Source organism: Talpa occidentalis, unplaced genomic scaffold (assembly GCF_014898055.3).
Source record: "Talpa occidentalis isolate TD23 unplaced genomic scaffold, MPIMG_talOcc4v2.1 talOcc4.7, whole genome shotgun sequence".
NCBI classification, from domain to species: domain Eukaryota; kingdom Metazoa; phylum Chordata; class Mammalia; order Eulipotyphla; family Talpidae; genus Talpa; species Talpa occidentalis.
In genome coordinates this window covers 4,272,833-4,284,936 of record NW_023605083.1, presented here as the reverse complement: position 1 = coordinate 4,284,936, position 12,104 = coordinate 4,272,833, and the positions used below count along the sequence as shown (strand labels likewise).

At 57.0% G+C, this 12,104-nt stretch overlaps 1 protein-coding gene across 1 annotated transcript in view; it reads left to right on the top strand.

The window, feature by feature from the left end:
- The first annotated feature begins 11,179 nt into the window (after positions 1-11,179).
- The window catches only part of PRRX2 (paired related homeobox 2), a 40,692-nt gene continuing 39,767 nt past the window's right edge, over positions 11,180-12,104 (top strand). The window contains exon 1 of the mRNA XM_037494345.2: positions 11,180-11,623. Within this exon, the coding sequence (XP_037350242.1) occupies positions 11,374-11,623 (250 nt within the window). The 5' untranslated portion in view covers positions 11,180-11,373. The remainder of the gene's footprint in view (positions 11,624-12,104) is intronic.

Below are 12,104 nucleotides of genomic sequence, written 5' to 3'. Positions count from 1 at the left end.
GATTTTCCCCTCCGCCCGCTCTCCCGCCCGCCTCCCTCTTCCCATCTCGCTGCTGTAAAAGGGAACACAGCAGAGCCCTGGAGTATTGGCTCCTCTGGGGCAGAATTCCTGGCAGATGGAGACAGAGAAACCCAAGACAGGGAAGCGGCGGTGAGACTCGGGCAGCGGCAGGGGAGTGTGCAGAGGCTCCATGGAGCCCCCGGCCCTGCCTGTCCCCAGGGCCCGGGCCTGCGGCACAACTTTGATGGTCTCCCCAGACGGGAGGTGGATGGTGACAGGGACAGGCACAGGGACAGAGGCAGATGGCAAAGGAGGGGCCCGGCCGTGCCCTGGGCTCTGGCTGTGGAGGTGTGACCAGGGTGGAGAGGTAAAGGCCCACTTTACAGACCAAGAGAGGATTCCAGAAACCAGCACACCGAGCCAGGAGCCTCTGGGGTAGCTGGCATTTGGCCAACCCTGCCCTGCTGGAGACACACCGTGGGGTGCATCCTCCTGACACCCCTGAGGTGAAGGCACCACTATTAACCCCGTTTGTTAAGCAGCTTCCCAAGCCGCTTGCCCGAGGTCAGAGCCACCAGAGGCCATGCCAGGGTCTGCGCCCAGGCTGTTTGGGTCCAATCAAGTCGTGTGGTGTGGACACCGAGGTGTGGTGGCTTTGTGTGGCAGTTATTTCGTGCCTGCTGGGCCGGGCACTGGGCCAGGCTCTCGGGAGGCCACAGTGTGGAAGGTAGCAGGAGGCGCCCAGAGTGGCCGAGGCCCTGGGTGCTGGCAGGAGCTGCGACGAGCTGACCTCACCTGGGCGGGGTGGGCTGAGACGGGAAGCGGGGACAGCAACAATTGGTCTCTGTGACCCTGTGACACAGGACCCTCCAGACCCCAGCCCTGGCCCCGCTGCCAGAGGGGGTGCTCCCGGCATGGTCCCCGCGCTGACCACCCGACTCTGGTCTAGTCGTCCCTGCTTTGAGCCAACTGGCTGCACCTTCGCAAACCTGCCCCTGGTCTCTGAGCTAAGCAGCCCCCTCCCTGACTCCCACGCTCCTGCCAGCCCAGTCCTCTGCCCCGGACAGGCAACCTCTGGCTGATGCCCTCCCCCCCGAGACCCCAGCACCTGCCCTGGCCGTCGCGGCCGGCCTGCAAGCTGCCTTGGTCCTTGCAAAGACTCCCCACAAAGGGATCCTCCTCCCCAGATGGCCGGAGAAGGCAGGCCCTCCCCTGACCCCTCCTGCGTCCTGGAGGCGAAGATCCGTTTTTACTCTTTCCCTGTAAGAGGCCGTGAGCCGAGGCCGGGGGCCAGCTCCAACCTGGTCCCCCAGGCAGCCCAGGCCCAGCCCAGGAGGGTCCGGGGAGGCCCAGGAAGGCTCCCAGCCTCCATCCATGCACAAGAAGTTGCAGGGCCTGGCTGCATCTTTACCAGAGCACTTGACAAATGTCATCCAAGTCCGTGGCACGAAGGGGAAAGTGAGGCAGGGGGAGACCAGAGAAGTTGTGCCGCAAGCCGGGGCCCTGGGGACAGGCTGGGCTGGGGGCTCTATGGAGCCTCTGCACACTCCAGGTCCCCTGCACGACAACCCCGAGACCTGGCCCCTTTTTACCGCCCCCTCCCCAATCCTGCTCCTGCCTCCAGGATGGGCTAAAACCCCTGGCTTCCTCGGGGAAGCCCTCTTGGCTACCCCTCCCCAGCCCAGCCCCCACTGGACTCTGTGTGGCTGGGGCTGGGCGGCTGCCGTCCGGTCCCCGTGCTCCAGCCCAGACCCTGCACTGCCAAGGCGCAATAAAAACGTGTTGATGGAGGTGCTAAGCCCTGCCTTCAGGTGCAGCCGGCTTGTGAGGGGAGAAGAGGGAGACACTGGCCAGGTCAGCCCCAGGCTCTGCCCTGGGCCTCAGAACAGCGGAACAGCAATTGCTAGGGGGCTGCCTCTGCTCTGTGGACAGGTGCAGTGGGGACCCCGGGCAGGTGCTGGGAACAACCAGCCGCACCTTCTCACACCTCATGGTAATCCCAGACGCACATGAAAAGAAGGTTCTGGAAATAGGCTGGTGAGTGACTGGGTGGGGACCAGAGCTCAGACCGTTCTGGGCGAAGTGACCAACCCACCAGGAGGGGTCCAGGTTCCTGCTGGGTGCTGGGGCGGCGGGGAAGCCCTCCAGAGTCTGAGGGGCAGAGCGGGCCCCGGTGGGCTGGGGCGGGGTGGAGCACCCAGGCCAAAGGGCTGCACTACGATCTGGGTGACCACACGGGCCGGGTGGGGGACAGGGGTGCAGAAAGTGTGGCCAAGGTTTACACACAAGCAGGAAGGGGGCGGGGGAACCCGGGCTGGGAACCCGCCGGCTGCCAGGCCGTCCACACGCCCGCTAATCCGCAGCCATCCAGGAGGGAGGCTGGGGGTCCCGCTTGGAAGCCCTGACAGGGTGATGATGTACGGAGTTTAAAATGAATGTCTCTCATTAGGGATGCATTGTCTGGCGGGAGAAAAATGAGGCCCTGCCCCATCCCTGCCGCCCGTTTCCAAAGAAATAGGGAAAAAGCCCGATGCTCCGGCTAAAGAGGAAATTGCATTAATACAGATTGTTTTATTTAAAAAACCTTGACCTCCACTTCAAAAAAAGTCATTAGACATCCTCCTTCTCAAAGCCGCGGCGCGGTGACGGGGTGGCGCGCTCATTTCTCAATGACTTACTGTTCCTGCACCGCTGGGCGGGTGTGTGAGGAGTCGGGGGTCATTTAAGGCTCCCCGCAGAAAGGTGTGTAAATCTTTGCATGTCTAAAGAAACTTTACCAGCCCACGGAGTCAGAGGAAAGGAAAACTGGAAGAGGCCACCGCCCCCCTGCTCCCCCCGTTTCTTTCCTCTGGAACGCTGACCTCTTTGATCGTAAAAATGGTCATATTTCACCCCCAAAATATCAGCAATCAGCAAACTGAGGAAGTGGGAGCCCACGGGGAGTTTCGCCGCCGATTAGGTCCTTGGTTTAATTATTTAACGCCTGCCTGGGTAGCGCGGGCTGTGAACACCCTCGCCCGCCGAGGGTTCAAGAGCAAGTTATAAATAATAATAACTATTATATCCCCAATTAAGCCGGTGAGCTGAAAGCCTGGCTCCCCATCCTCCAGCCCCGCCTGCCCTCAGCCCCTGCACCCCCATCATTGCACAAGCGCCCCCCCCCCAGCCCCATGCTGTGTGCGGTGGCGAGCCTGCATAGCTGCTCCCCTCTCACCGCAGAGTAATCACAGCAAGATGTTGCTGGGCCCCGGGAGGGAGCGAGGCAGGGCCTGAGGGCTCCGGAAGCCTTTGTGAAGGCTGGGGCTCCCCCAGGCCTCGTCCTGTGCCCCTCGCCCCCAGCATCCTTCCCCTGACTCCCAGACTCCCAGGGAAGGCAGGGCAGGAGGGGGAGGGACAGAGGAGAGAATTCCAGAGAGCTGCCTTGCGAGGGCCATGCCCAGGCTTGGGGTGGGGGTGGGCTCTGTCCCCTTTGAGCCTTAGCTTCTCCACCTTAGTGCCAGACGGGGCTCCCCCAATAAGGGTGATCCTGGGAGTCACCTCTGTTCCAGGAACCCAGAGCCCGAGGCTTGGAAGGTGGCTTTATTGTTGTCACATGCTCGGTCCATCTGTGTTTAGATGGGGCTGCTCAGGCCACAGCATCTCCTGAGAGTCCCGCCAGGACCTGGTGCGCCCCTGGGGTGGTATACAGTAGGTGTTCCATAATTGCTATGAGATGAGTTGCACATGACTATTCCCCTGTAAAGATCACAGCCCCTGGAGGGCAGCAAGGGGCCTGCTGAGAGTCTAGAGACCCACGTGTGCACCCAGCTCTACTTATGGGGAGCCCTGCATGCAGTAGGTATTCACAGGAGCTTGTCATGTGACCACACACTCAGATCTAATCCTGTCCCTGCCATGTCCTTGGGACCCCAGCCCCGGCCCCAGTCCCACCTTACTTCTACCCTGGCACCAACCATGGCCCACCATCCTGGGCAGTCCCATCAGGCAGTGGGGATTCTGATCCCTAAGTATTCAGTCTTGGACCGACCAGTTAGGAAGCCCTACTGTGTGCTGGGTCAGGGTTTGTATCAGCTGCTTTTTTCTCCCGTGTAAGGCTCTGGGACACAGGAAAAGAGGCGAGAGCAGGCGGTTGTAGGCAAGAAGCTAAGACCCAGAGGGGGATGCACATGGTCCAAAGTCACACAGCAGTTCCACAGTCACTCTCCCCACTGAGGACCACTTTTCTCAGCTCTCGTGGCTTTATCAAAGCCTTTCCCATGTGCATGGGTATATTTAGCAAATATTTTCCATGCGCCTGGCTCATGTGAGGCTTTTATTTATACAAATCACTTCATTTGTGATTTTCACAAAAACGCTGTGAGATAGTGCCATGATGACCTCCGATTTCCAGATAAGGAAACTGAAATGCAACAGGGTAAGTGACCCGGTCCATGTCACTCTGCTGGAATGCGACAGAGTGCCCTGTTGTCAGAAAGTTTTAAAAACAGGGAAACAACAAAGCCATGTGGGAGGAGAAGCAGCGGGAAGGTAGTCTCATAGCACCGACTTGCCTCCTGGAGACAGTTTCTGTGATTATGTCTTCACATTATCTCTGGGCTTCCTGGCAGCCCAGGCAAAAAGGGAAATGCAATGGGCTGCCCACATCTCATTATTTGCTTTTTTTTTTTTTTTTAAAGAGAGCATAATTCAAGAGAAACAGATAACTTTCTAGCCTAAACTTTCATGGAGCCACTTAGCAAGATAGTTAGGACCCTGACAAATTTACCAAGACACAGAGCTTCAGTTCTCCGAGTCTCAGTTTCTCCTCCTCACATGGTGGTGGTGTGGAGGCTGCGAGACAATGTGATTCAGCACGTTGCCTCAGCTGTCATGGAGCACACTCACCTTCATCTTTGGATTTGCAGGGAGGACAGAAATATTTTTCAAAGGGATATAATATTTCAACCCTTGCCAATTGCTGACAACCTGTATCCAGCAGGATAGCCCACCGGGAGAGCCTCAGGAAACTGAGGCAGGGAAATTCCGGGCTGAGGGAGGGAGCCAGTATACCGGCCGGGGGCTCAGCTCCATTTCCCACAGGGTGGACGGGGTCTGGGATGAGCAGAGAGCCCCGCTGTGACTGCAGCCTGACACAATATTTACAGAACCCTGGGTCTGTCACGGTCATGCCTGGTCTCGTCTGAGTCATATCGTCCAGCAGTGTTTATGATTCCCCAGGCGTGCGTCAGTGAGCGCGATGTGGCCCGTGTGCTGTGTGTGCAGGAATCCCTCCCTGCTCAGCCCTCCCCTCAGAAGGGACACCTCGGGATGTGACCACGGGGCTGACCAGGTGAACCTGAAGAGCTTCAGGTTTCCATGTCCCCCTTCGACGGCTTCCCCACCTGTGAAACCAGGGTCTGTTCCCTGACTCATCAATGATCTAGTGTCTTGCAGAGGTTGCTATGACCAAAGGATGATACTAATAAAACTCCGTAAGTTAGAGAACTGTTCCAGCAGAAAAATGGGTAGTAACCACGGACATTTTACAAATTAAAAATACAAGCTGGTCATTACATACCCAAAATACTTACCATCAGCAATAATTCAAGGTAGGCAGGTTTCGGCAAGGACATGCTTTTTGGAGTTTAAAATAAATTATCCCTCTTGCCAGTTGTCCACGGAGGTGGCAACCATCTACTCAGCATCATGCCGTTAGGTCCCTAGTGAAGCCCAAGATCATGAAAAAGAGGCCCAAGAAGGGCATCCAGACCTATGCAGACAAGATTCAAGGGCCACCAGGGTCTCCCTGGTGGCGCAAGGGGGTAAGCTCAGCACTGTGAAGCTATCCTCAGCCTCTGCAGCACGAGTTCCATCCCTGGCCAGGGAGCTACCCACACGGTGCAGCAGACCTCTCCTGTCTCCCCGCTGCTCCTCTCAGCAGTGGATTTCGGTCAGTCTGCCTGTTCTGCTCCCCGTTCTGTCTCTGGTGAATCCTCTCTGTCCCCCCCCCCACACACCTCTGGCCTGTACCCCAGCTCTTCTATGCATAAATAAATAAAGCTTAAAAAAAAAAAAAGATTCAAGGACCAGTTCTTGGATATGCAACTGTGGTAATGGAAATAAGGAGAAAAGCAAATACATGCTGCCCAGTGGCTTCCAGAAGTCCTTCTAGGACATAAGCGCACAATTTCCAGGAACTGGAAGTAACAAAGTTGCTGATGTGCAACAAATCTGCCGAGAGGGCGCCAAGAACTGCAGAGGTGCTGCAGAAAGGTCAGCCAGCTGGCCTGCAGAGCCCCTCATCCCAGTGCCGGGACATGCAGCAAAGAGAATGAATAGGCAGCTCCTGTGCACATTTTATTTGTATTAAGTAAAACCCTAAGAATGTCGCAACAAACAAATAAGCAAAGAAACAAAAGAGCTCATTGGAACAGGGGTAGAGAGAAACTTCTAGGAACAGATATAGAGCCAACCTTCCCGGAGGTTCCATGAAAATATATCGAAAATCTTTCATCTTTTGCAGAATCTTTGACCTCACATTGTTTCTCCTTGCTCCGCGTTTAAAGACATGCAGACGTATTGAAGAACAGTCAATACCTTACAGTTCTGGATGTCAGATGTCTGGGTTAAAATCAAGGCATCCTCAGGGCTTCATTTCTTTCTGGAGGTTCTGGGAAGGATCTGATTTTTTGTCTTTTTCAGCTTGTAGAAGTTGCCTCCATCCCTTGGTTTGTGGCTTCCTCCAGGTTCAAAGCCAGCCCTGGCCAGGGGAATCCTTACCTCACATCACTCTGACAGATCCTCCCTGTTGCGGGAGGACCCTTGTTATGTGGGTTCACGCACATAATCTCAAATGACCTCTCTATCTCAAGGTTATCCACCAGGCAACCGCAATTCCATCTACTACTCTCACTCTTTGCCGTATTTATAGAGTCCAGAGATTATGATGTGGCATCCTTGGGAGGTTATTATTTTGAGGTATATCTACCTCATCCAGATATCCTGTTTCTGGGCATTATAACCAAGAAAATAACTCTGGCTAACTAGCAATAGAGAATAATGTAGATTTTTCCTGACACAGTAAGCAAGTTATAAAGTAGTACAACAGAGTTCATCTTTGATAATAACTATGACCATCTCCATCCTTCTGGAATGTATTTTATAGAATGATGCACTCTAAAATTACTTTTCACTCATTCCTTTTTCTTGTCTTATTGCTTTTTCTAGGGTTCCAATTCAATATAGAATAAATAGGATGATTACCTTCAACCTCTTTCATTAAACTAATTTTAAAAAATGTATTGAATACTTACATTGTGTCAGAGAGCTCTGAGAGAGGATACATGTGTTGTTTATTGTCTTACTTTCATTTGTGTGTGTGTTTAAAAATCTCAACATAAGGGGCCTCCCTGGTGCCTCAAGGGGTTAAGCACCGCATTATGAAGCAAACCCCAGTCTCTGCAATACAAGTTCAATCCCCGGCCGGCCAGGGAGCAACCCACACGGTGCAGCAGACCTCTCCTGTCTCGCCTGCTGCTCCCCTCAGCAGTGTGTTTCAGTCAGTCTGCCTGTTCTGTTTCCTGCTCTGTCTCTGGTGAGTCCTTTCACCCCCCCACACCTCTGGCCTGTACCCCAGTTCTTGTATGCATAAATAAATAAATCTTTAAAAAATTTTTTTCAACATAAGCTTTTTTTTAAAGTTAACTTTGTTTTTCAAGCACTTGAGTTTTTGAAACTGGGGCAAATATTCATAGTCAGAGCCAGGACCCCACCCCCAATGGACTCCCAATGAAGGCTCCGTGCCTTGGTCATCGAATCCTCTCTGGAGAGCAGGGACCCGCTCTGTGCCCTTCTACTCCTCCCCATCCCCACTGTGCAGATCAGTGCCTGGTTCCATAACTGCTTATTGAATTGAGAGGTTCCAAACTGGGGTCCTATTCCTCTTCGCCTCCCACTCTGGGTTAGCATCATGGGATTTATCTAAATCACCACAGAAGTGGTTTGTTTTTAGCCCCACCCCTTTGGGGCCATGAGTGCTGTCCTCCCGAGTTAATTGGACTTGCCCTGGACTTTCCAGGCTGCATCAGGCCTGCATCTCTTGCTCAAGGGCTGAGCTCTGATGTAAGAGTCTATCCTCTTGCTCTGCAATCTCTGTGCCTCCCAGGCCTCAGCCCCAGGGACGGCAAAGGTAGAAACAACCCAATAATGACAACAATGATGCCAGATTCACAGAACTCTTTGGATTGATCCCTTTGATATTCCTATTGCAGACACGAGGGTTCCAATTCAGACAGGACCAGCAAATGATTTCTCTATGGCCACGTGGCTCATAAATGGCAGTAAACACATTCAAACCCACCCCCCACCTCCCAGCTCCAGAACCCGAGTTTGCCATCACTGTCCTGCTCTGCTTCTTGGAACATATGTTTTCTTTATTTTTATTATTTTTTTATTTTTATTATTTCTTAAAGATTTATTTTTATTGATTTATTTTTTTTTTATTTTTTTTATAGAGGCATGTTTTATTTATTTATTTATTTGTTTGTTTGTTTTGTTTATACATGCACTGGGTACAGTCAGAAGCGCGGGAGGGGGCCTCCCCGTTGGCGCAGCAGTTGAGCGCTGGGTTGCGAAGCTGCTCGCAGCCTCTGCAGCGCCGGTTCGATCCCCGGCTGCTTCCCGGCCACCGGAGGAGGGTCCCACATGGCGTGCAGACCTCTCCTGCCGCCCGCTGCTCCCCTCAGCAGTGTCCTTTGGTCCCTCTGCCTGTTCTGCTCCCCGCTCTGGCTCTGGTGAATTCTCTCACCCTCCCGTGCTTCTGACTGTACCCAGTGCTTGTATAAATAAATAAATAAATCTTTAAAAAAAAAAAAGAAGCGCGGGAGGGTGAGAGAATTCACCAGAGCCAGAGCGGGGAACAGAACAGGCAGAAGGACCGAAGTACACTGCTGAGGGGAGCAGCGGGCGGCAGGAGAGGTCTGCGCGCCATGTGGGACCCTCCTCTGGTGGCCGGGGAGCAGCCGGGGACTGAACCGGCGCTGCAGAGGCTGTGGGCAGCTTCGCAACCCAGCGCTCTACCGCTGCGCTACCGGGGAGGCCCTATTGATTTATTTTTAAAAGATTTATTTATTTATGCATCCAAGAGCTGGGGTACAGGCCAGAGATGCAGGGCGTGAGAGGATTCACCAGAGACAGAGTGGGGAACAGAACAGGCAGACTGACTGAAATACACTGCTGAGGGGAGCAGTGTGCGAGAAAGGAAAGGTCTGCCGCGCCATGTGGGTTGCTCTCTGGTCGGTCGGGGATCGAACTCGTGCTGCAGAGGCTGCGATTGCTTCACAGTGCGGTGCTTAACCCCTTGTGCCACCAGGAAGGCCCTATTTTTATTTATTTATATATATATATATATATATATATATATATACAAGAACTAAGGTGTAGACCACAGGTGTTGGGGGCGAGGGGGAGAGGATTCACCAGAGACAGAGTGGGGAGCAGAGCAGGCAGATCTACTGCAACACACTGCTGGGGGGAGCAGCAGGGGAGACGGGAGAGGTCTGCTGTGCCCTGTGGGTCAGCAACCTGGTTGGGGATCAAACTCAGGCCACAGTGGCTGGTGATAGCTTGATAGCGCTAAGACTTTAACCCCCGCACCACCGGGGAGTCCTGAAACATATGTTTTAAAAATAATAATTGATAACACATACTGAGGTACCCCACACATGTCAACTTTTTAATGCTCCTAACAGCCCCTTTTACAGATGAGGTCACTGAGAGGATGGAGCTAAGCAGGTTGCTAAGATCCACAGCTGGAAGCGGAAGGTCTAGATTTGATCACCCAGGATGCTGGGGCCAGACCACAGCGAGAGAGCAGCCCCTCTCCACGCGGGAAGGATGGATGCCTGCACGCACGAGCGGACGAAGGAAGTCTTAAGGACTGGGGGCTCACATGGAGACATTGGCAATGAGTTTCCCTGCCCTGGGGTCTCACTTTACCCATCTGAACAATAGAAGGGCTTGGACCAAACACTTGCAGTGGTTGTCCGAGCTGTGGGCGGAATCTCTGTGTTTGCACTCAGTCTCCCCATTTGCCGTCCAAGGAAATGGGGCGTAGATGGTGTCTCCAGCCCCTCCCAGCTCCAGCTGTGGACAGCACCACCCTGCGTTCTAGACCCGGCCCAGGATGTCACTTGGGACACAATCCCCGCAATTTCTGGGAGACAGTTGCTTCGTTAAACTCATTCCCCAAGGGAGGAGCTGGGGCTCAGAAGGGAAGGGGACGTGTCTGAGGTCCCACAGCAGCACAGCGGTGCTCCGCCACGGAGGGCCGTAGTTAAGATCAGTGGGGGGACCTCATTTAGGGGGTGATTCCTTTCTGGTCGGGAAACTCATGCAGAATCTAGGTTGCTGGTCTGCAGGTTTTGGGGGTGGGTGCAGGGTGGGCTCTTAGCTCTGGAGCCCCAAGAGGACACTCAGTAGACAGTCTCAGGCCATCGTCTTGGGGATGGCAGGGAGGACAGCGGGCCAGGCCAGCACGCAGCCCGCCAGGGCGAGGACCTGGGGCATCTGGAGCCCACAGTCCAGCTCCGCCACAGGGGCATCCTTGGAAAACAAAAACCTAAGCCTTCCCTGTGGCCATCTGTCAGGCTGGCTGGCTGGCTGGCTACCCTCCGCGCGGTGTCCACTAGGAATTCTGGAGGGAAACTCTTCTCTGCTTGCTTTTCCTGTGGGAGGGCCTTGAGCATCCTGGGAGTGGACACCCAGGGGTGTGTGTCTGCGGGTAGGGGGAAGGCGCTGCACCCCAGAAGCTTGAGAATGCACTGCTTTGGGTGGGGGGGCACAACCCCCGGGGACCTGGGGTTCTGGCCTTCGGGGAAGGCCGAGATCTTGAGATCTTCCCTGTCAAAGGCCTTCAAGCCGCTCCCCCATCCGCGTGGAGGAATGTGCGAATGGGGGGTGCTGCCAGTTCCTAACGATCGCCCCCCACACACTTGTTGGGGAACTAAGAAAAACACCCAAACAAAACACCCCACCACGCCGAACTTCCCACTTCTTACAGCGCGGGTGGGAGGGTGCAGGGGGACCCCCGCCCCCGCCCCGCCCCGCCCGGCCGGCTCCTCGCCGGGACACCCCCTCCCCACGCGCGGGGGGCGGGCGGGGCGGCGGGCGGGAGGGGCGAGGTCTCCTCAAGAAGGGGCGTGTGGCCGAGCGGCTCGCGCTGGCGACTCGCAGCGGCGGCGGCGCAGGGAGGAGGAAAGTTTGTTCCCCGACGTCAGCGCCGGGCGGGCCGCGCGGCCAGGGGAGGCGGCGGGCGAGCGCGGGCGGCGGGGCGCGCGGCTCCGACCCGACCCGCGCCCGGCCCGGAGCAGGGACCGGCGCCCCCGGGGCCGCGGCATGGACAGCGCGGCCGCCTTCGCCCTGGACAAGCCGGCGCTGGGCCCGGGGCCGCCGGCGCCGCCCGCGCTGGGGCCCGGCGACTGCGCCCAGGCGCGCAAGAACTTCTCGGTGAGCCACCTCCTGGACCTGGAGGAGGCGGCGGCCGGGCGGCTCGCGGCGCGCCCCGCGGTCAGGCCCGAGGCGCGGGAGGGCGCGGCGCGGGAGCCGTCCGGGGGCAGCAGCGGCAGCGAGGCGGCGCCGCAGGACGGTGAGTGCGGGCGCGGGCGCGGGGCGCGGGCGCGCGGGCGCGGGGCGCGGGCGCGGGGCGCGGCGCGGGGCGGGCGCGGTCCGAGGCGGCGACGGGTGGGCGCCGACCCGAGGGCGTGGGAACCGAGGGCCGGCGCGGGCGCGGGGCTGGGCAGCCCGGAGGCAGAGCCCGCCGGCGCGCGGTGGGGCGGGCGAGTGGGCAGAGCGAGCGGCTCCCCGCCGGGGCGCAGCGGGGCGCCGGGGCGCAGCGGGGCGCTGGGGGGGCCGCTGAGGCGGGACCTCCCGGCGCAGCCCCGGGCGCCGCGGCCGCGCGAGAGCAGGGCCCGAGGCCGCCGCGGAGTGGCCGCCCTGGACCTGGTGGCCGCCCTGGACCGAGCGGCCGTCCGGGACCCGCGGGGGCCGCCGGAGCGCTCCGCCGGGGAGGGGCTGTCGCGAGGGCAGAGCCCCGGGGCGCGGGAACTGCTCCTTTGGGCCCAGCCCGG